Raw genomic sequence first — 23,571 nt, forward strand, 5'->3', positions numbered from 1 at the left:
TTTAGTCATTTTCATGGGATAAGGGCTTTTTGATAGTTTTCCATGATATAGGGGTATTTTAGAGTTTTTTCTATTTAAAGAATGTCCTCTAATTATTTTATTATTTCTTATCCTGCCATTAGACAGGGTTGTGGGCATTTTCCACGAGTTAAGGTATTTTAGTTATTTTTCATGGAACATGGATGGTTTAGAATTTTTTTTTCCATTTTTAATTTTCCCTTTGACAAGAGTATCTTGGTTATTTTTTATATTTTCCATGAAAAGGGTATTTTAGGAATTTTCTTTCATGTTTTCTATTTGCCCTATTTTTTATGAGATATTTTAGCAATTTTCTATGACAAATTGGTATTTTGATAATTTTTATGATATAGTGATAAGTAAGGATTTTTTTTTTTCTTTTTTTAGTAGTTTTTTCCACTTTCTTGTCTTTCATGGTATAAAGATATTTGGGTCATTTTTCATGAGTATTTTAGGAGTTATTTTTATTTTCATTTTTTTCCATGAAATGAGGGTATCTTAGTCAATAATCAAGAGAGAGAAAATAGCTATCTAATCAGGAAACCATAATCAATTCTAATTCTTTAACCATTCTAATCCGATTATACCATAAACGACACTAGAAAAAAAAAATTAATTCAGAAAAATCTAATAAAAGTTCCAGTCCGGGGTGGAATAAGAATGCCACATTGTGGGGCAGGAAACGGATTCAGACATCCCTCCTCCCCTTCTTCTTATTATGCCTCAGGTGTCAATTTTGGCCCTTGATTCCACCTTTTTAATCAAACTTCGGAATTGGGCAAATCTTGATTAAAATGCCTGATTCTGGCAATCCAAATGTACCCACAAGGCCACAATGTATAAGATTTACACAGCAAAGGCATGGCTCTTATACGTTCTCAGGGGTGTAAACCAGCCGAGCCGAGCCGAGCTTGGCCAGGCTCGGCTCGGCTCGTTAAGCTCAAAAGCTCGGCTCGGGCTCGGCCAGGCTCGTGAGCCTTACCGAGCTTGGGTTATATTACGTTCACACCCCTCATCTTCGTTGGACAGCTCTATATAGTGTAATTTGACTACTTTTTTACGCTATGAGGGGTGGTCCAAGTAACAAATGGGGTTCCTAAAATGAAGTGACATATTTTGACTCACCCTTTCACTCCCTAGACAACTAGGGGTGGCAATGGTTCGGTTTCGGTTCGGTTCGACCCCCAAACCGAACCGAACCGAAATTTGAATCGGTTTGGTTTTACCGAACCAAAACTAAATTTTCGGTTCGGTTTCGGTTCGGTTCCGCCAATTTTGCCACCCCTTACTCATAATAATTGGAAATATTCGATTTCGGTTCGGTTTGATCCCCAAACCGAACCAAACTGAAATTTGAATCGGTTTGGTTTAACCAAACCGAAACCGAATTTTCAGTTCGGTTTAGGCTCGGTTCCGGTTCGGTTCGGCCAATTTTGCCACCCCTATAGACAACCCTTTTAGTGTATATATATATATATATATATATATATATATATATATATAATTCTTAACGAGCCGAGCCGAGCCGAGCCAGGCCGTTAAGCTTAACGAGCCGAGCCGAGCCGAGCCGAGCCAGGCCGTTAAGCTTAGCGAGCCTAGCGAGCCGGCTCGGCTCGGCTCGTTAAGGATTCGAGCCGAGCTCGAGCAAGCTTCCGAGCCCGAGCCAAAATTGACACCCTTATACGTTCTCAATCAAAAGAAACAACCCTCAAGAGAGATAGGCGTGCCAAAGGAGCCACTTGGTATCGGATCCCTCTCTTAGCCATTCAAATCTCTTATCGGTGGGGTCGGATTCGGAGGGTTCTTCCGATCTACTTCCTATGTCTCGGTCTTCAAATAGACTGTCCATCAAAGTGTAGACTCAGGGTCAACGATCATATAGACTTAGATCCGATCCCGATTACAAAAACACACCGACCCGGCCCGTCAACGCCCGAAATTACCCAGAAACTTCTATTTCAATTCACCTCGTAGACTCAAAAAAAAAATCATCGTAGACTTCGTCCCCATCACATTCCACCTTCCTCCCTTTCGCTCCAAGCAAAGGAGAGAAAGCAAAAACAAGAACAAAAAAGAACCAGAACCAAAACCCATCTCAGATCTACCCATCATGGATAAATCGCTCCTCTTATTCTTCCTTCTCCTCATCATCCTCCCTCTCTCTCTAGCCGAAATCAAAACCCTAAAAATAACCTCAGATTCCCGACCCATGATCCTCTTTGAAAAATTCGGATTTACCCACACCGGTCACGTCACCATCACCATCTCATCCGTCTCCTATACCTCCACCCTCCCAAACCCTAGCCCTAATCTCCTTGGTTTCTTCCTCCTCTCTGAAGAATCCCTCCTCCGCGTTCTCCTCGAAGCCCAACAAACCCCTAATTTCTGTGTTCTTTCAAGCACTTATATCCGCTTTCTTTTCACCTTCCAAAGCCTAGGCCAAGACAACTCATTCAACCAGTCCTACCCTGTCCCAAGCCCTAATGAATACAGTCTCTTCTTCGCTAATTGCGCGCCTGAAACCCTTGTTTCCATGTCTGTCCACACCGAGATCTTCAATTTAGATGGTACTCTTCGCGATTACCTCCCCGCAGGTCAGACCCAGCTCCCTTTTCTTTATTTCTCCTTCTTTATCGCTTATATAGGGTTTTTCGCTATCTGGGTTTATGTTTGTTATCACAATAAGCTTTCAATTCATAGAATTCATCTGCTTATGGGGGTTTTGATCATCATGAAAGCTTTAAATTTGATCTGCGCGGCGGAGGATAAACACTATGTTAAGGTCACCGGGACACCCCACGGTTGGGACGTCCTGTTCTACATTTTCCAATTCATTAGGGGAGTTCTTCTTTTCACTGTTATCATTCTAATTGGTACTGGTTGGTCCTTTTTGAAACCTTTTCTTCAAGAAAGGGAGAAAAGGGTTCTCATGATTGTGATCCCACTACAAGTTTTAGCGAATATAGCGTCTGTTGTGATTGGCGAGACCGGTCCCTTTATCAAAGATTGGATGACTTGGAATCAAGTCTTTTTACTCATTGATATAATATGTTGTTGCGCGATAATTTTCCCAATTGTGTGGTCGATCCGGTCTTTGAGGGAGACGTCTAAAACCGACGGGAAGGCTGCGAGGAATCTTGCGAAGCTCACTTTGTTCCGCCAATTCTACATTGTTGTTGTTGGGTACTTATATTTTACGAGGATAGTCGTGTTTGCTCTCAAGACTATTGCGGCCTATAAGTATCAGTGGGTCAGCTCTGCTGCGGAGGAGTGTGCAAGTCTTGCTTTCTATGTGTTCATATTCTACATGTTTCGGCCTGTTGAGAAAAACAAGTACTTTGTTATTGATGATGAAGAAGAAGAGGCCGCACAAGCGGTGCTTCAGGATGATGAGTTTGAGCTCTGAATGCGGTTGGGGGGAGTTTCTATCATTTGTAGGCAGTTTTCGCCCTTCTGACTGTAACGTATTCTGGTTTCAAGTAGAATTGTTGTGTGTTGTGTGCTGCTCACGTTATTCTCCGTTCGTTCTGAAATCAAGAACACTTTTAAACCTTTTTGTTTTGAGTTTTGGCTATTAAATGGAGTGATATTTGGCTTCGATGTTGTGCTAATCCTGAAATTTGAAGTAGGTGTTGTATTTGCTTCTGTATTGTGATGCATTTTCTTTGTATATCTACTGCTTGATTCATAATGATATGAGTCGCTAAACTGTACTATCTATGATTTCCGATTTAGTTTTATGATTTTCATTGAGCTATTCTTGTGAAAATATAATTGCTATAATAGAATATTTGATTTAGTGAAACGAGAAATGACTATGCCCTGATAAAATCAGTTGCTCTTAGATTACTGTTCTTGCAACCAGTTTCAGTCTATTTCCTTTAATTTGTTATAGGTTTATTTGCTTAGTAACTAGACAGAGTTCTTAACTGCTCAGGGTGTCACTGTACTGATATCCCTTGTATAATTGCTTACAGAGGTTCAAAGGACCAAAACATCTTGTAGGATAGAACAGAAAAAAGATAAATTCAAAACAATAGAAGAGACGAGACCAAAGCATCCTTCTTGAAAGGGTATAAACAACTCAGAAGCCCTGCCAATTTGCATGGGATTTGTCTACTAACTGTTGATGTGCGGTCATAGGCTTGATAAGAACAGCTGAACTATTTGCCAGATGAACTTAAAAGAAATATCACCATCAAGCTATGTGTTCCCCTGAAAATGATAGCCACCTCTACACCTTAATGTGCATAATAAATGATATTCATCCCAAATATAAATGCTATTGGTGTCATTCATATTTCAGACGAGTTGAAGGAAATCCAGAATTATTTTGATTGCCTATTGATGTGACAAAATACCAAACCCCAATGTGGGACCTTTTTTTTTCTACACCCCTTAGGAAAAAGGAACTCATAGTAGATCATTGGTGCAGTGGAAAAAATGATCAATGAAGATCAATCTACCCTCGCTGTGATTTCATTAGACAATTGTCCTGGACCATATATTTTTCTCTGGTTTTGACTTTTGACAATTTGTTGCCCAACAACCAAACACCCCTTTGACATTTTATGAAACAATTGACACACAGCATTAAATGTTTGTTGGTTTTATTTCAACAAATTCCACTTCTCTGAAATTGTGTTCCACCTTTTCCAACTTAGTTCTAAGACTGGAAAACAACTGAAACTCTCTTTATCACCGTCATAGGCATCATATATAGTCATTGTTTTTACCTTGGTTCTTTTCTGGAACTCCTAAATCTTCATCATCATTACAAGCATCACAAACATCCCGTTGAATTGTGAACTCTTGAGAACATCATTCACTTGAGATTGATTGGAAAACATGGCTTGAAAGGCCACATATATTCCCAAATCAGATCCTACAACATCAGTTGATTACAATCTTTGCTTCTCTCATTGTGCTTCAAGCTGCATCAGAATCCACCTTTCTCATTGTTCTTGGATACATTCTCCATGTCAATATCACAAGCATACTGAGCAAATCCGACTTGTTTCAAAACCATCACAAGTTGCAACTCAGGTTATATGTGTCAACTCCCACACGAAACCTGCTTTGATACAAAAATGATTGGTGAAGTCAATCTGCCAAGAAGAGAGACTGATAACATTTTCTTTTGAGGAAGAAAATGGCAACAAACTTTATTACGAGGAATGCTAAAAGAATTTACATGAGGGGCAAAGGTTGCCTCACATGCATCACGTCTCTACAAACAGCAGACTTCCCCAGAGAATCGGCTAGCTTGTTTGAAATTTCAGGGACGCAAGGAAAGGGTATCAACATCCCTCTACACCTCTCTATAATGTCACCAATAATCGAGACTTGTCTCTTGGACCACTGCTTTTTCCAGCAGCCCAAAAGATCGCGTTAGAAGAATCTCCCTTAATAACAAGGGACCATTTAGTCTGCTTTTGGATGCCCTGATTCTCACGAGGAGGGCTCTAATCTTCGCCTGATTGGAGTCAGCCCATCTAATAGGTCCCATGTAGGAGAGAAGGAAATCACCATTTGATCCTAAAAACTTGTTTGAAACAAAACTAGCCAGGCCCAGATAACCCATTGAACAACAATTAAAATTAAGTTGGAATGAGCTTGTAGGAGGTGGCTCTGATTTCACTTTGATTTTCTTCTTTGTGATATTTCCTTCTAGAAATTCGTTCCACTTCCGACTGAAATGTTGGAAGGACTATTCTTGGAATTTCTCTAATCACGTCCAACTCATGATGTTGGATTAAATATTTCATATAAACCCTTTAAAATTTAAATGATAACTTGCTCATTAAAACTTCTGCCATTTCCCTTCTTATAGATGGCCCACAAAGTAGGGAATATATTTGCCAGAGAAAAAACCTGAAATTTTGTGAACAATGCAGTTGAATTTGTTGATTCTCGGATACGAAGATATCAAATGGAATACATCAAACTGGCATGTCCAGTGACTCATGTGTGTTGCTCCAAAGAACCAAGGTGACAGCATCTCCAAGCCTTGCACTCCCTACTAATTTTGTCATTGCCCAACTAAGGCCAAACCAAGACAAAAGTACAAAACCCTACAGTGGATGAGTAAGTGGTTCATTGATTCTTCACTTTCTTGACAATGATACATTTGTTGGCAAGTCAAAAACCTCTTCTTTGAGGTCTATCCATAGTGTTCGCCTTCTCTAAAACCAAGGTCCAACAGAAAGCCAGAATTCTAGGAGGGACGTGAGCAGTCCTGATTTTGCTCAAATTTATGGCAGCTTCTTCTTCATTGCAAAGACACTTGATGAACGATCTCATTGGAAATTCCCCTCTCAGATTCGAGGGCTATAATCAATGATCCTCCTAAACTTGAGATATAAAATAGTTTATTCGCATACAGTCCTACAGATGAGGGGCAAGAGACAGCAAAACTCATTAACCTTCTCCCCACCCTCTCATAACAAGAAGGCATTGGCACTCCATTTGTCCCTCACGGCTCATGGTCTTATTGAGGCTCGTAAATGATTTGAAAAATGACCTATTACCTAACCAGTTGTCCTCCCAGAACATGATCCCATTCCCCATCCTAACCCTAAACCCAATACTTAGATTAAAATTCTCGCTAATCTCACAAATGGACTTACAAGTGTCCGTGCCTCGATCTCTTGACAGTTTTCTAATCCCGCCTCCCATGTTGTCGTTTTCCACACTACATCTATCCATCAAGCTTTTTAATCTGCCCTAAGACAATCTAGAACCAATTTTAGCACCATTTTTGGGATTCTGACCTCGTTTGGGACAACAAACTGAAAATGGGCATGTCATTTGCAAATTGCATATTGGTAATGGGTCCAACACCATTCATTTCAACCTCTGCAAAAGGGTGTGTCTCCTCTGGACCAACTAAAACTTACTTAGACCGTATCCTACCAAAGTGAAAAGATGGGAAGTCTGGCCCCTGGACCTCTCAAATAAACCTTCCATGCATTCATTCACAAGAATGGAAAAATCTGTGTGAGACACAAGCCCCCATCTATCCCGTCCATTTTATCAACTCCATTCTAATCAGCAAGCAATCCACAAATTCCACTCCACATGGTCTTCTCCATATCCACTTTACTCGCCATTCCTGAGGTACCCTCCTTTCTCCACGTCACGGCATTTGTTGGCAATCAACACCATCCACGATATGTTGACCTTCAGCAAAAGGCTTCTTGAAAAAGAGAGTTGACTTCCCCCTATCACCTTCTTGAGTCTCTTAGTTAAGGCCTTAGCAATGATTTTTTTTATTATTTCCTTCTCCAGTTTAAAAAAAAAGCAATGGTTTTTTATATAATTATACTTGCTTCCAACATTGCTTTTTCGCTCAAAGTATTTCATGATCCTCACATACAAGGGTAATAAAGCTTTCCTTTAGACCTTTGTTTAACCTTTCTCTATCAATGAACTGTTTTGTCACATCATTCTTGATGATATCCCACATCTCATGGTGGAAAGCAAAGGTGAACCCATCTCCTCTATAGAGAACGCAACCTCTAATTTCATCTTACATGAAGTTCCAACCACTTGACACTTCCTCTAGGCATTTGTCTAAACTCCAAACCCTCAAGTTTTGGCTTCTATCCCCCATCGCTAGTGTAAATCTTCTTATAAAATCTCTAGAATTTCTTTAGCAATAGCCTCTTTCTCCATGGTCAAGTTTCCTTCTGCAAGCAAACAATTTCTGTAACTCTCACGTCTCCTAGCATTTTCCATCTTGTCAAAGAATGTCGTGTTTTTACCCACATCCTTACCCGCATCCTTTAGTCTTATTGCTTAGATTTTTTTTTCTCCAATTTGTTTCTTCCATCATGAGGATCTTTTCATACTCTTGGTGCATGTCCTTTATTCCTTTGAATTCTTCTTGTGTATGTTTGGTTGTAGACTTGGAGAGTAGTGGAATAAGTAGTCAACAGGGTGGAGACAAGCATTGGATTTGCTTGGAATTAGCTGGGAGAATAGTGGTAAGTAGTGTTTGGTTGTGCGACATAGACTCAGAGTACGGGAATAAGTTGGGGGTGTCATTACCAATATATAGAGAGAAGAGAGAGAGAGAGAGGGAAGAGAGAAACAAAGAGAGAAAAAGCACCATTCCCTAGAAATTTTGAGCAAAATACCACCTTTTTGTGGATTTTGGATTAGATGCTATAAGGAAGGGGCAAGAATTCCAAATTAGACACGCACTGATTACCCAGGAGACATCCCAAGGAGTTCAATGCTATATTGTCAACCAAACGGAGAATTTTGCTGAACTAGCACCCAAATGCCAAGCAAAATCCGTAAACCTCCCTGGATTTTGTGCAACCAAACATGCCCCGTGTGCTAGACTTGTCTCCTCCTCCTGGCCACCTCTTCAATGAAATTCAGCATTAGTTTTCTTTGAGGCTAGGGGACCCAAGTTACTCCTCCTACACTTTATTTACTTCTTCAATTCTTGCAATATTTTTGCAAATCATCCCCAAACATAGCCACAAAACCATGGAGCCTCCGTGATGCAGTGCAACTTCATGTGCAAGGAGACGGAGAACAAGGTCTTTTTGTGACCTGGAATTGGACCAGAACTTGAACTAAGGAAGAGAGAAGATGCGACTGTTCATGATGCAAAATCTAATGCACATCGGGCCCCCTTCATTGTGACGTAGATGGGTTCACTCATAATGAAACAAGTTTAATTTGCTGATTTCGTTACCTTATTTTGTCCTGTAGCTGTTATGTTAATGTTTTTGAAAGTCATTAGTTTAGAGAGTCCTCAATTTCTAGAAACTTTTTATTTTGTCCTTTGAACTCTACACTAATTAGGACTTTTAGGAGTTGACCATATAGGAGGGTATATATGGCGCTAAGTGATCTGCCTCTTCGTTAGCCTAACTTTGCACATGAACAAATTGAATAGGGGAACCCCCCAAGCGATCCTAAATCATAAAAAACTCCAAGAATCTCCACGGCGGGGGACGAGAGCCATCTAGCCACCCAATGACGTTGAGGGAGTCTCCCTCCACCGGAAGATGACTCAAGTTGAGGTTGTCGATGATCCGGATTCGTTGAAGCACTGCTCTAACTTTTGCGTTGTTTGAGTCCTTTTCCCCTATGGGTCCAGAGAAGGCACCTGATCGATTCTAGCTCATCTCTCAGATGTGCCCCCCCCTCTCTCCTATCTGCTAGAGAATGACACAAATCTCCTTCCACCATTGTCTGAGATCTAAACTAGAGTAAAGTTTGAAGCTTGGTAGAGTCCGTACCCGAGATAATGAATGAAATAATCTTCATATGGACCGGGGTGGGGGCGGGGGTGCTATTGGAGGTATTTGTTGGCCCAGGTAGGCAAATCGAGAGAGAGAGAGAGAGAGAGAGAGAGAGAGAGAGAGAGAGAGAGAGAGAGAGAGAGAGAGAGAGAGAGAGAGGTGGTTGGGATTTAAAAGCTTTGTTCTCTTTAAAAATATTTCAATTAAAGTTATTAGATGCATCTGAGGTTGAGTTGCGTAATGAGAGAGGAGAGGTGATATGGGCTTTTGCGGGTCCCATTGAAGTTGCAGAGATGCATCTGAGGCTATTGGAAGTATTTGTCGGCATAGGTAGGCAACCCAAATGAGGGGGAAGAACGGGGGCCGGGGGGGGGGGGGTGTCGCGTTGTGGATTAGGATTTAAAAGCTTTGTTCTCTTTAAAAATATTTCAATTAAAGTTATTAGATGCATCTGAGGTTGAGTTGTGAAATGAGCGAGGAGAGGTGATATGGGCCTTTGCGGGTCCCATTGGAGTTGCAGAGATGCATATGAGGCTGAGGCGCGCGCATTTCACCAAGGTCGAAAGTTATTAGATAAAGATTGACTGGACGCAGTGGTGGTTGAAGCGGACTCTCTATACGTTATCCGTTGGCTTAGTGGTTTTCATCCATGGAGGTTTGATCGCCTATTCGATGAAATGCTTGATTGGGTGGGGTGCTCCTCTATTGTCGTTAAGCATGTTTGGAGATCCGCCAAGAGGTTGGCTGATAGCCTCGCAAGAGAGGGAGCGTCTAAGGAAGCTCTAGCTTTGTTTGATTCCCTTCTCCCTTGAGCTCTTTCCTTCGTTTCTCTCTTTCTTCTTGTTGCGTCTTTTCTTTTTATTTGTTTTGTTTTTTTTTAATGGTTTTTCTTTTTATTTGTCTTGTGCTTATATCTGTGTATCGATTACCTCGGTCTTCTTTTATTTGCAATGAAATCAGCAGCCATTAAAAAAAATATTTCAATTAAAACTTAGAACAAATTAACAATTAAAGAACTATTCCGGTCTTCGTTCGGGTTAAGACCAAACCGTTGCAAGCTTTGAAGCTCCAAGGGTCCCTCTCACCAAGCCAAGGCTTTTATTCCCAAGCCTTGACACCGAAGGTTGATGCGGTGCCCTTCGCACCCTTTAATGGCATAGGCTTGAGTGTGTTGTCACTGTGTTTAGGGGTCATAGAACCCCTTATATAAGAGTCAGAGCACAAAACTAGCCGTTATAGGCTCTAACGACTGGGACAGATGACCCCATGGTCGGCTCACCCTGCCGACTCTCTTTGAGACGGATGGCTCTCTAGGTATTTTCCAGTTTTGGACTGGTTTGCACAGTTAAATTTGGAAAATCACATCTCCCTAGTTTCTTAGCGGATTTTGATGTTCTTGTGCATTCCGGAAACGTCAGAGAGTCTACTTCTCTAGTGCCATTATCTACCTATTTACTTTGAGGCACTAGAATTAGACTCTAGACTTGACAAAAACTTCTTCAATTCTTCACTTTAGGTCTTGGGATCCCATCTTCTCCATGGATCTTCTTCTAGCATTAAAGTCTTCCCACTTAGCTCCTTTCTCCATGGATTTGAGTTCCATGCCTTCAAGCTCACGTCTTGAATTTGTTCCTTGCCTTTTTCCAAGCTTCTTGACTTTGCTTTTTCATGTGATCTTCAAATAGCTTGCGTATGCATACTAAATCACAATAGCCACATTTTGAACATTACTATAAACAACTAATATGAAGTATCAACTTGTGTTTGGAATCATCAAAACATGACTTGGAAAATTACCAAGGTTGAACCCTTAGGGCATTTCTCCTTCCAAAGGGTCCAAATGTTGGCCACTAGCGAGACTCTTCATAGTATTCTTCTTTTACTCGGTCAAGAAACGGAATACTAGACCATTCAAAAAAGAAGAAGAAGGGAGAAACGGAATACTATCAATCCAGGACATCGATAAGCACCGAGGGAAAACCCACGATATACCAAACATGGTAAGAATACGACACCATACCTTTCTGGCGAACTTGCAATGACTGAGCAAGTGGTCGACTGACTTCCTGCCTCACATAAAGGGCACATTGGTCTATGAGAATCATCTCACGGCTTTGCAAGCGATCTATTGTAAGGATTTGGTCCTCAAAGGCTGTCTATCCAAACACGCGTACTTAAGGAGGTGCGGGAATGCCCCAAACTCTGGCAAGATCCGAGGTTAGAGGATTAGAAGATGTGTGGAGGTAAAAGAACATAACACTGAACTTCCCTGATGAGGTCAAGATCCAAATCCTTTTGTCTTTGCCGCTATACCCAATATACATAGCATCCAAGATGGCCAAAACATGAGCAACTCTGTCCATTCCCCTATCAAAGAAATTTCACTTGAAGTTTAGCTTCCTGGACACCCTGCCCTCTTCCTTCGAGAAACACTCTTAGACCCACTCTTCCTTGTTAGAGGTCACTCCAAATAGATTAGGAAACATATCCTCAAGTGCGGACTTTGCACACCACTTGTCTTCCCAAAACTTCACTCAATTGCCTTTGTTAACTCTGAAGCCGATACCCTGAGAAAACTTGTAGTTGTGCTTTACTATACCCCTCCACACAGTTAGACGGCTGCTTCTGTATCAACCTAGTGTAAATTAATTTCTGAAGCAATTGTTCATCATTTTGGTTTTGGATCAGCAGAAAGGTTAGTTAATGTGATTTCTGCATTTATTGTTTATTTATTAGTTGATCACAGACTCCTAGGCCAATGTATGCTCACAGAAAGGTTAGTTACTTTTGGCCTAGGAGTATGCTCCTAGGCCATCATGCTGTGTTTGTATCGTGGGACTACTGGTCCCCATTGTATCTTTCATGGTATGTTTGTTAACTTAAAAAAAAAAAAAGTTGATCAAAGACTCAAAACATATTTATTCAAATCAAAATGGGCCTGAACCAGGTCTAAACTAAACCATCCTGACAAGGCATGCTGGCACGACCCCGAGAAATTCTCATCCCACTCCGGACTGCCCAAGAACCTATCTAGCCTAGCAAAGAAAGGACCCATCCTCTAGTGCTCAGGTAAAGCAGTTACCTTCTATAGGTAAATCAATGAGATCATCCAGTACAACTTGGTATTAAGATCTAAAACACCTTCTAATATTCCCTCAAGAAAATAGAGAAATCAGGGTAAAGAAGTAAAAAATATGCTAGTGAAAGGAAAATGTGTCTCCTTTAATTGCTTGTGCCATTTTTCAACAGGCCTGATTAAAATACCACTGCTAGTCCAAGTGCTCTTTGGATTCATAATCACTGACGATCAAAGTCAACGACATATTCAGCATCGAGAGAAACATAAGATGAATTTTAAGGCCTCTACCAATGGATATCTAGATTAAGCGAAGAGCTGTTGAGAATTTGTGAAGATGAGGCTGTATAAAGATGAGGCTGTATAGTCTCAGTTGACCTACGACCATTCACAAAATATATACATCTTTTAAAGTATTTGGCTATTTTTTTATAGGCTAGGGTTTGACAGGAATCCTATAATTCCATTTTTCTGAATAGAACCATTTCATTCAAATAAAGATAAAAATCATAATCCCTTCCAAATTTTTGTAGTGTGAGTAGTGTTAGTTATGATGAATGTAAGGTATACAAGATTGTTAGTATTAGCTCAAAATGATGATCATATGGAATATTTGATAGTTTCTGTTAGTCAAGTATGAGAAACAAGATCCTATATGTAACTCGTTTTCATCCTACAAACAAGAATCAAGTTAGGCAGGGTATAGCTTGTTAACACCATCTCCCTTTATAAAGGCATGTTTTCAAACTAATTGGTAAGGAGTGGTTATACCAAGAAGTAGAAATCGACTTCTTAGCAACTGTATAACCATTTTGTTGAAATTGATGTGAAGTATTGTGCATGTTATATAGCAGCCAACCAATCTGCACATCTCTCAATGCATCCATTTGCTGATATATTATGTTTCTAGAACCACTTGAATCAAATACCAGCCTTCATTAAAGGAAGAGCAATGAACTTCCCTTCTTGTTCTTTTTATGACCTAGAGATTGTTGCACTTCACGCATGGATTTTTGCGATATTGAGAGAGAGCAGATTTTGAATTGTCACCTCGGATCATATTGTATATATTTGATTTTCTATTCCTTCTATTGGTATTTTTCTAGGGTCAATAGAGATACTTGGGTGGAATGTGATTTATGGTGCAAACATTGATGATTAAATTATCCTTCAATTATTCATTTGTTGCTAGTAGACTGGAAAAAACATTTGGGGCGTCCCTTCTCCTTAAGGATGCATATTTTAACCCCAATTTATATGATCCAACAATCCTGGGTAATTTTTTTTTTCCTTTGCGTGGGGATTGATAGAAGGAAAACTTTATTGGAAAAGAGAAAAGATTTGTCCCTCAAATAACCTATTAACACCAGAAGTATCAGCTAACTTATGAGAACTTCCAGGAATATGCCAGGATAAAATAATTTCAGTTGAAACGGTTAGTAATCTTATCGATGATGCGCGCAAACTTCCAAGGAAATGGATTATGGCTGAGGTTTAACCATCTTCAAATGGGTATTTCACCACCAGCAAGATCATCATAGATTGGGTCATGACTCATCATTCAAGAGTTGAATGGAGAAAGAAACATTGAAGATGAAAAAGAAAGGGAAGTGATATTTACGCCCCTTTTGATCACCAGGGACACCCAGCGTCAGTGTATCAATGGCAAAAGGGGGGTTAATGTACTGTATCTCAGAATAATCTAGTGGCTTTGATTGCAAAGTGCACTGGCAAATGGGTGTCCCTGGGATAAAAGGGGCGTAAATATCATTGCCCAAAAGAAAATATAGATTTTAGTACCGCTCATGTTGAGTTTGAGGGTGTGTAGTGAAGGAAATTCAATATTTCTAAATCCATAGGATTCTTATGTCATGTTTTAGCTATCGTGTGGGTTATGTTTAGACTGACTACGCCCTAAATAAAGTACGTTGATCTTTGTCTTAACATCTTGAAGTTTAGTATCTATTGCATGTAGAGAGGGTGTGAACGTGAGTCACCACCGACTCTAGTCAAAGAGTCCTTTTTGGTTTTGTCCTGCTTTAGAGTTTTTAGTCTATGGTTTACATAAGTGATAGGTATTATGTGGGAAGTTTGTTTTTAATCTAAAATAGAAAGTAGAGTTTATGTCAACTTAGTTGTGTTTATCCACCAAACTAAGAAAACCACTGGATGTATATGGAGGATGGACTAACGTGAATAAAGTTCTGTGATAGTGTTATTTCACATTATATATATATATATATATATATATATATATTTTCATAGCAATTCTTCTCCATACTCTCTTGTTAAATCCAATAATTTCTTTCTTCCAAATTACCAAAGAAAGGTTTACAAGTGGTATCAGAGCCAGGTTTTCGATCGGAATACCGGTGTGTTCTTGGATTTGCTTCGAGGGGATATCGAAGTTGGGAATACCGGTTTGTTCTTTGGTTGCTTCAAGGCGATATCGAGGTTGTAAGAAGAGATGGCGGAAAGTGTTGGTATGTTGGCGGGGATTGAAAAGCTCAACAATACCAATTACATCTATTGGAAGTCGTGTTTGGAGTCGTATCTTCAAGGCCATGATCTATGGGAGATAGTGAATGGCAACGACACTGAGGTACCAGAAGAGGGAGCGGGTACGCTACGGAAGTGGAAGATCCGTGCCGGAAAAGCGTTGTACGTATTGAAGGCATCAATACAGAAGGAGTTGATTGAGCAAATTAGAGATGCGAAAACTTCGAAAGAAGCGTGGGAGGCACTCTCATCTCTCTTTTCACGGGCGAACGATGCACGGTTGCAGTTTTTGGAGAACGAGATCGGCTCATTAACACTGATTATTTTATGAAAGCTAAAAACTTGTGTAATGAGATATCTCAATTAGATGAAGAGTCTAAGATTAGTGAAAGCCGGATGCGGAGAATGATTATCCGCGGCTTGAGGCCCGAGTTTAGTGGATCTATCGCTTCTATACGTGGCTAGCCAACGCAACCGTCTCTCCTAGAGTTGGAGAATCTCTTGATTAATCAAGAGATGTTGGCAAGACAGATGACCAGATTGACTGTGAAAGAAAATGAGGAAGCGCTTGCGGTGAATAGCAAGCGGAAGTGGAAGAAAAATAAAAAGCCAAAGGATGGCTATCGGGCTAATAACAATGACAATTCACAAGAAAAACGTGTTTTTTTATTGTTATGGATGTGGGAAGCCTGGTCATATTAGAAGAAATTGTCGGGCTTGGATTGAGACCGATGATGCAAATTTTATCGTCGAATCCAAAGATAAGGAGGATGATGACGATGGTGAATGGGATATGCAAGCTTCTTTTGCTTGTGATGTGGCAGTGGAAGAGACTGTTACGGAATATGACTTTGAGGGGGAGGTTTGTTTTGCACTGAATGTTGCAGAATCTCCTATTGTGAAGAGTCATGATTGTGAAACAAATTTGGTTGATGATCAAGACACACTTACGGAAGAGTGTAATGTCTCAGAGGATTGTGAGTTGGAGGAGCCAATTACGGTAGATGGTAATGTCTCAGAAAATCGTAAGGTGGATGAGCCGACTTCTTTTGAAGAGGCAAAATATATCAAGGAGTGGCAAATCGCTATGGGCGAGGAGATCACTGCCTTGAGGAAGAATACGTGGGATCTTGTCCCCACCTCCACCAAACGTAAAGCCTATTTTTTGTAGATGGGTATTTAAGGTGAAGCAAAAGGCGGATGGTTAGATTGATCGATACAAGGTGAGGCTAGTGGCACGAGATTTTTCCCAACAATATGGGATTGACTTTGATGAGACGTTTAGTCCGGTAGCGAAGACCTCAACGGTTCGTGTGTTGATTGCATTGGCAACAAGCAAAGAATGGCAGCTATGGCAGATGGATGTGAAGAATGCTTTCTTACATGGTGAATTGGATCGTGAAATTTTCATTGAACAACCCAAGGGGTTTGAGAGTACCAAGAATCCGGAATACGTGTGGAAGTCGTGGAAGTTGGCTCCGAGAGCATGGTACGGTGAGATAGCGAAGTTTCATGATGCTTTCGAAGGGTTGAGCTACATGAAGTTTGTGAAGTTTCGGAAGGAACTTAGTGTGGCTTGTGAAGAGTTAACGCTGAAGGGGAGTGCTAGAGTCACTGATGTCTCGTGCACGGCGTCGGAGGGGCCAGGCCAACGGTAAGGGGTTGATTCATAACGGGTTTGAGTAGTTTGGTGAGTCGGTGTTGAGGGGGGAGAATTGTGAACGTGAATCACCACCGACTCTAGTCAAAGAGTCCTTTTTTGTTTTGTCTTGCTTTAGAGTTTTTAGTCTATGGTTTACATAAGTGATAGGTATTATGTGGGAAGTTTGTTTTTATCTAAAATAGAAAGTAGAGTTTGAGTTTATGTCAACTTAGTTGTGTTTATCCACAAAACTAAGAAAACCACCGGATGTATATAGAGGATGGACTAACGGCGGTTCCGCAGCAGGGATCTGAGAAAAACCATTTTAGATACCCAAAGAGCCCTACGAGGGCTCCTTCTTCCTTGTGAGCACCCCGGCTCTATACGAGGGCTCCTTCTTCTCCGGCTGTGGCTGGGACCCACGAAGGAGCCCCATGGCCTCAAAACCCCCTGATTCCGGCACTCCCAATATCTTAGACTTTAGTTCCCCCATTGCCCTCCAAAGCAGCTTAATGAAAGCTCCTCATAGGATTCCACTTCAAACCTGTAGAGAAGACAGGTTGGGAAGTATTCACTCTCCCTCAGGAGTACTCGATAGTGGGAAACAAGGAAACCCTCATCCCTCCCCCTCAGAAAAATCTCCTGGTCTCCTCAGCTTAGACAAGTTGGATAAACTTCTGGAGGATGATAGTAACTCAAAATCCAATCGAAACCCAAAGAAAAAAAAGAAGAAACAAAGCCAGACGGTGAGCTTTGATCTTTGTCCTGAGAGTTTAGGTTCCCCATCCCTCCAACCCTGCCCTGATCTGAGGAAGAAGGAAGGGGTAATTTCGGAATTAGAAAATCCACCTACTCCTTCCCAGCCTCGGGCAGCGAACCTGATTAGTCACAAAAAGAGCCATGTTATCCTTTCTGCTGATAACCACGAATTCCCGCTGTTACATGAAAAGGAAAAAAGCCTGGCTGGCACAAGTCTACCTTCCAATACTACTACTGATACCCAAAATCAAATTTCAAAAGATGATGCTGAGAGGGAAACTGAGTTTCCTTCCCTCTCCTTTCACGCCCCGTCTGCATCCTTACCTGGAAATAGCTCTCCTCCAGTTGCTTCTGCACTCAAATCTCCACATCAATCATGTTCAACCCTTTTTTCTGATCCTAGCTCAATATCCTCTGAAATCTCCCCATTACCCTACTCTACACCTGATGTTGCTGAGGATGGCTCTCCGTCCTTTGAGTTTGAAGACCTCGAGTTCTCTGAAGCCTCTAATCGTTGGTCAAACTGCCTAATAGGTTATTACCTAGGAAAAAAACCTTATTTTCCAACTCTGAAAAACCATCTCCAAAGAACCTGGAAGCTAAAGGGGGACTGTGAATTGTATGCCCTATCTGGTGGATTCTTCCTCTTCAAATTCCGCAACACGGAGGACTGTTCTTCTATCCTCCAAACTCACCATTCGTATGGTGGGCACCCTCTCATCTTGAGAAAATGGAACCACGAGTTACCTTTTGAAAAACTGAGCTTATCATCTATTCCGGTCTGGAATAGACTCCCTGGGCTACATCTAAAATTCTAGACTACGCCAAACCTGTGTAAAGTGGCTAGTGGAGTAGGAAAACCCCTATACATGGACCCTTATACTATGAATGCCACCAGACTTACTTATGCCAGAATTTGTGTTGAGGTTGAAGCCTCCTCTAATTTTCCATCCTATATCACACTTACAACCCCATCTGGTGTCATTAAGCAAATGGTGGAATATGATTGGAAACCTTCCCCATGTCCAAAATGCAACACTTTCAGTCACTCCCCCAACTCTTGCCCACATTCCCCGCAAGCCAAAACCATAGAACCTGAAAGGAAGAAACAATGGCGTCCTGTATCTAAATCTGCTCAGAGTGACCCCTCTATAGAACCAGCCATCCCTCATTCTTCCCTGGAATCTTTAAACCATCTGGTTTGCCCCACCTCCCATCCAATTTGCGACACCATGGTCGAAGATACTGCACCCTTGCAATCCCCGCAGAATGGAAGTCCTTCTGCAGATTCTGAAGTAAGAAATTCTTCTCATACTCCAATCTTATCTCCAAGTCCCTCCTTTCCACCCAAATTTTTTAATTCCTATGCTATCTTGGAAAATATGGAGGAAAACTCCGAACCCCCCGTGTTCCTCCGAAGATCGAGTGTTCACAACTGACCAAAATTCAGATGATGAGATCACTGATTCAGAGGAGACAAAGCATTTTGCCAACCTAAAAACTAATTGGTCTCCTGGTTTGCATCTTGCTCAGAAGCCAGTTCTTGCATCTTTGAATGCTCACACCCTCCCTACCCACTCAAATGATGAAAATCGGAACATGGAATGTTAGAGGGATTGGTTCGAAGCGCAGGAGAGATGATGTTAAAAGACTCATCCAGGAAGAAAATCTCTCCCTTATCTTCTAGAAACTAAGGCTACCTCTGATCTTGTGACAGATTATATTTCTAAAATATGTGATTACTGGACTTACTATGCAAACTTTGACCACACCATTTTGGGCCGCATCTGGGTTGTTTGGGATCCTAGAGTGCTAAACTTTTTGATTCACAGTGACTCTTGTCAGCATGTCCATGGAGAAGTTCACTATATTCATTCCCCCATCCATTATGCTCTTACATCCATTTATGCAAAAAATTCTGGTCTCGAAAGAAGAAATTTGTGGAACTCAATCCGTAGTCTTTCTAGCATTATTAATTCCCCCTGGATTGTGTTTGGAGATTTCAATGCTGTTAGATTCGCAGACGAAAGATATGGAGGAGCTGGTCTTATTCAAGGAGATGTTGATGACTTCAACTCCTTCATCCATGACTGCTCTCTTGCAGAACTTAGAGCCATGGGGCATTTCTTTACTTGGTCAAACAGTTCCATAAGAGGGATTCACAAGCTTAGAAGACTGGACAAATGCTTGGTTAATGAGGATTGGCTTTGCACTTACCCACTATCCACTGCCACTTTTAAAAATTCTGGCCTCTCAGACCACTCCCCCATCATTATCCAGATTGAAGGCCAAGAGATCTCTAAACCCAAACCCTTTAGGTTTCACAACATGTGGTTAGAAGATGCTTCCCTCTTTGAAGTAGTGGAAAGGGCTTGGGCTGTTGAAATTAAGGGAATTCCGATGTTCCAATTTGTAAAAAAACTGAAGGAGGTCAAAAGCAGAATAAAATCTTGGAATTATAATGTCTTTGGAAGAATTGATGTCCTCCTTCCTATGGCCAGACAAGAGTTAAACTCCATACAATCTCAGATTGCTGCTAACCCAACTGATCCCATCCTAAGAAATGCGGAAGCTGTAATCAAAGAAAAGGTCATCCGAACTGCAAACTTGGAGGAAGCTCTGTACAGACAAAAAGCCAGAATAAACTGGCTTAACTCTTGAGACTGTAACTTAGCCTTCTTCCACTTTGCTATGAAAGCCCGAAGAAATCTTAACTGCATAATGGGCCTCACTCTCCCTGATGGAAATTTAACATCAAACCCTGACCAGATCTCTGAAACTCTTGTGTCCTATTATCAACATTTGCTCAACTCTCAGAATACTAATTCTCATCCCATAAACATCCCTGATCCTATCCGCAAGCTGAGCTCTGAACAAGCATCCCTCCTATCCAGAAAAATCTCTAAAGATGAAATTGAATATGTTGTGAAATCTAGTGATGGGGACAAAGCCCCTGGTCCTGATGGTTTCAACGAGAAGTTTTTCCAGAGCTTTTGGTATCTTATTGGTGAAGACTTCATTAGAGCTATCCAGTACTTCTTTAACACCAGTAACCTCCTCCCTGAAGTTAATGCTACATTCATATCCCTTATTCCTAAAACCATCAATGCTTCCTCTCCTGAAAGCTTCAGACCCATATCCTTGTGTAATTTTCTTTATAAAACCATAACAAAGGTCCTTGCTAACCGCCTTCGAAATGTTATGAATTACCTCATGAGCCCCAACCAATCTGCATTCATAAAGGGTAGGCTTATCCAAGATAACATCCTTCTAGCCCAAGATCTTGTCCACAAGTTTCATCTTAAGAAGAAAAAGCCTGCAATGTGCATTAACATGGACTTAAAAAAAGCTTTTGATAATGTTAATCACGACTCCCTCGTCCTCTTCATGGAAAAGCTTGGGTGTAGATGGATAAGGCAATGCATCCAAACTGCTTACTTCTCTGTTTTGATAAATGGCTCTCCCCATGGATTCTTCCCTTCCTCTAAAGGCCTAAGGCAAGGAGACCCTCTTTCTCCCTTGCTGTTTTGCATTTGTATGGAAATGTTTTCTCTCATCTTTGATTTTGCTCTTCTCTCTGGAAAAATCTCAACCCCATTCTCTCGGGGAACCGTCTCTATCTCCCACATTTTATTTGCAGATGATGTTCTGGTGTTTGCTGATGCTAATCCTGAGAACTCTAGAGGCATAAAGAGTGCATCAATATGTTTAATTCCTGCTCTGGTCTGAGTGTTAATGTCAACAAAAGTGAAATTTACTTCACAGTTGGAGATTTTCGCTTCAAAAATCAAATAGTCTCAACCCTGGGTTACCCAGAAGGAAAACTTCCTATCAAATACCTTGGGCTCTCCTTAATCACTACAAGGCTCTCCACTGCTGACTGCCAGCCTCTCCTTGGAAAAATTCAAAAGAAAATTGCTATGTGGTCTAACAAGCTCCTATCAAGATCTGGTAGAATCGAGCTCACAAATTCTGTCCTTAATGCTTTCCAACTCTACTGGTCTGCCTCCTTCCACATCCCCTTTGAAGTGCTTAATCGAATCGAAAGGATTCTCAGAAATTACATTTGGGCTGGGAATAATCAATAGAGATCCTACCACAATGTGGGATGGGATGTAATGTGCATGCCTAAAGCTGAAGGAGGAATGGGCCTCCGAAAACTGCAAGATATCAACCTGGCCTGCAAGTTCAAGCAACTGTGGAACCTTATCAAAGGCAACAACACTCTCTGGTCCCGCTGGTTCAATGAAAAATATGTTAGAAATTGAAATTTCTGGACCATCAAAGCCCCTTCGATCATGTCTTGGGGCAGAGACATGGCCAGCTACATTGTTGATGATGGTAAGGGAATTGACTTCTGGACTCAGCCTTGGCACCCAGATGGACCAATACTTCAACAATACCCTGAAGGCCATACCTTGAGAGCTACCCCTACCAATATTAGTGTTGATCAGATATTCTCCAATGGCTCATGGGATCAAACTCTCATCCAAAGTCTCCCAGGTATTCACAGTATTCTTAAAAAATCCATTCTTATTCCAGGTTTAGGCAATAAAGCGGTTTGGAAACCCACCTTGAATGGCAAATTTAATTTGAAAAGCGCATGGAACCTCCTTCGCTCCAAATCCCAGAGGGTCCAATGGTTCTCATCCATCTGGTTCAAAGGGTTCATCCCCAAACATAGTTTCATAGGCTGGCTTGCTATCCAAAATAAGCTTATTTCTCGAGACAGATTGGTTTTTCTTGGCCCAAACAGAGAGACAAAATGTGTTCTCTGCAATTCCATGAGCGAAAGCACTGATCACCTGTTCTTCCGATGCTCATTCTCAGCCTGGATATGGAGATCTGTGCTTTGGAGATTCTCTATCCGTCGAAAACCCTTTAAATTCCTGAAAGATGAAGAGGACTGGATAAGGAATAACTTCAAAGGTAAGCTGCAAGCTACCACTGCTCTCAGAATTGCTTTCAATGCAGCCATTTACCATATATGGCTCGAAAGGAATTCTCAAATCCACGAATTGAAATCCACTCACAAGCAGAGTATACTCTCTGATATTCTCTTCTCCATTAGAACCAGATGTATCCACCTCCATTTAGATGAAGCTCCATCTTTAAGAGGGAAATGCCTAGCCAGTAATCTTCACCTCTCCTGTTTCAAGGCCACAAAACCAGCTAAGTTCTGTTCTTGGGTCCCTCCAGGCACCCACCTTGCTAAGCTTAACACAAACGCATCTCTTTCTGATGTTGGGGGAGGTTTAGGAGGATTAAGTAGAGAAGGCTCCGGCAAGATTACAACTGCTTTCTCCATTAATTATGATCCTAGTCCCATCCTGGAACTTGAGTTAGAAGCCATACATTATGGTTTAAAGCTTGTCATAACTCACAACCTGCATTGTGTGTGGATTGAATCTGATTCCCTGTTAGCGGTCAATGTCATTAATGGCAAATCAGAGTGCCCCTGGAAAAAGTTGTAGACTCTCTACAACATTCAATCCCTGCTATCCACTATGGAGAACTGGGAAGTTTCACATGTTTGGAAAGAAGCCAACTGTGGTGCTGACTTCCTTTCCAAGATAGATTACCCGGTCAAGGGGGAAAACATTCCTGTGCATCTTCTTCCTAAACCCCTCATTGACATTGCTGTTGAAGATTCCCTGGGAGTCCTTTACCCTCGAAAATAATGTTGTGGCTCTCCTGTTTCATTGTGTGCTTTCTGCCTAGCTTGTTCTCCTCTTCTGAAGTAGTCATACTCATAGACCACAGTGTTAGTGTAAGAACTGGTAAAAAATATATATATATAAATATAAAAATGGCCTCATAGGTGGGTAATCATCGGCCATTACTCATTTTCCCCAAGTTAATCGGGCATGAGGACATCTGGCATAATGGGGCGTACACGATTCGAACCCAAGTCTAAGCTAAGATTGAACGGCTTCCTACCACTAAGCCACCGCCCCAGATGTCAACAAAAACGGAATAGATATATATATATGTTAAAAATTTCCAATAGTCACTATTCACAATAGTCACTATGCGAGATTACTATGCAGAAATACTATGCAAGTTCACTATTGAGATACACTATTTAAAAGTATTATTCACAGTAGGACCCACCGAGTACTATTTACAAACGGGTCCCACCATCAGTAGGTCCCACATCAGCGGGCCCCACACCCGCAGGTCCCACATCAGCGGGCCCCACATCAGTGGGCCCCACACAAGTAGGTCCCACACAAGCGGGTCCCACATCAGCGGGTCCTACCAACAGTAGGTCCCACAACAAGTAAGTCCCACACAATAATTCAAGTTAC

At 41.3% G+C, this 23,571-nt stretch overlaps 2 protein-coding genes across 2 annotated transcripts; both read left to right on the top strand.

Moving 5' to 3' along the window:
• The first annotated feature begins 1,983 nt into the window (after positions 1 to 1,983).
• LOC143848589 (protein CANDIDATE G-PROTEIN COUPLED RECEPTOR 7-like) lies at positions 1,984 to 3,616 on the top strand. Its single transcript, XM_077357553.1, has one exon. It carries the CDS (start codon positions 2,129 to 2,131, stop codon positions 3,422 to 3,424), a length of 1,296 nt encoding a protein of 431 aa, XP_077213668.1. The 5' UTR covers positions 1,984 to 2,128; the 3' UTR covers positions 3,425 to 3,616.
• Positions 3,617 to 18,129: 14,513 nt separating this feature from the next.
• LOC143847974 (uncharacterized) lies at positions 18,130 to 19,921 on the top strand. Its single transcript, XM_077356743.1, has 3 exons — positions 18,130 to 18,555; positions 18,794 to 18,866; positions 18,978 to 19,921. The coding sequence occupies exons 1-3, from the start codon at positions 18,130 to 18,132 to the stop codon at positions 19,919 to 19,921; spliced, it is 1,443 nt and encodes a 480-aa protein (XP_077212858.1).
• The last annotated feature ends 3,650 nt before the right edge of the window (positions 19,922 to 23,571 follow it).

The sequence above is a fragment of the Tasmannia lanceolata genome, unplaced genomic scaffold, assembly GCF_043159265.1.
Source record: "Tasmannia lanceolata isolate RefF3 unplaced genomic scaffold, GAP_Taslan_0.1 ptg000016l, whole genome shotgun sequence".
Lineage (NCBI taxonomy): Eukaryota > Viridiplantae > Streptophyta > Magnoliopsida > Canellales > Winteraceae > Tasmannia > Tasmannia lanceolata.

Excerpts from the sequence above, each read along its gene's own strand:
- LOC143848589 (XM_077357553.1), top strand. The coding sequence starts at position 2,129 with ATGGATAAATCGCTCCTCTTATTCTTCCTTCTCCTCATCATCCTCCCT.
- LOC143847974 (XM_077356743.1), top strand. The coding sequence starts at position 18,130 with ATGGACCCTTATACTATGAATGCCACCAGACTTACTTATGCCAGAATT. Across the intron at positions 18,556-18,793 it reads GTCCTTCTGCAGATTCTGAA|AAGCCAGTTCTTGCATCTTT; the intron begins GTAAGAAATTCT and ends CATCTTGCTCAG. Across the intron at positions 18,867-18,977 it reads TGAAAATCGGAACATGGAAT|ATTATATTTCTAAAATATGT; the intron begins GTTAGAGGGATT and ends ATCTTGTGACAG.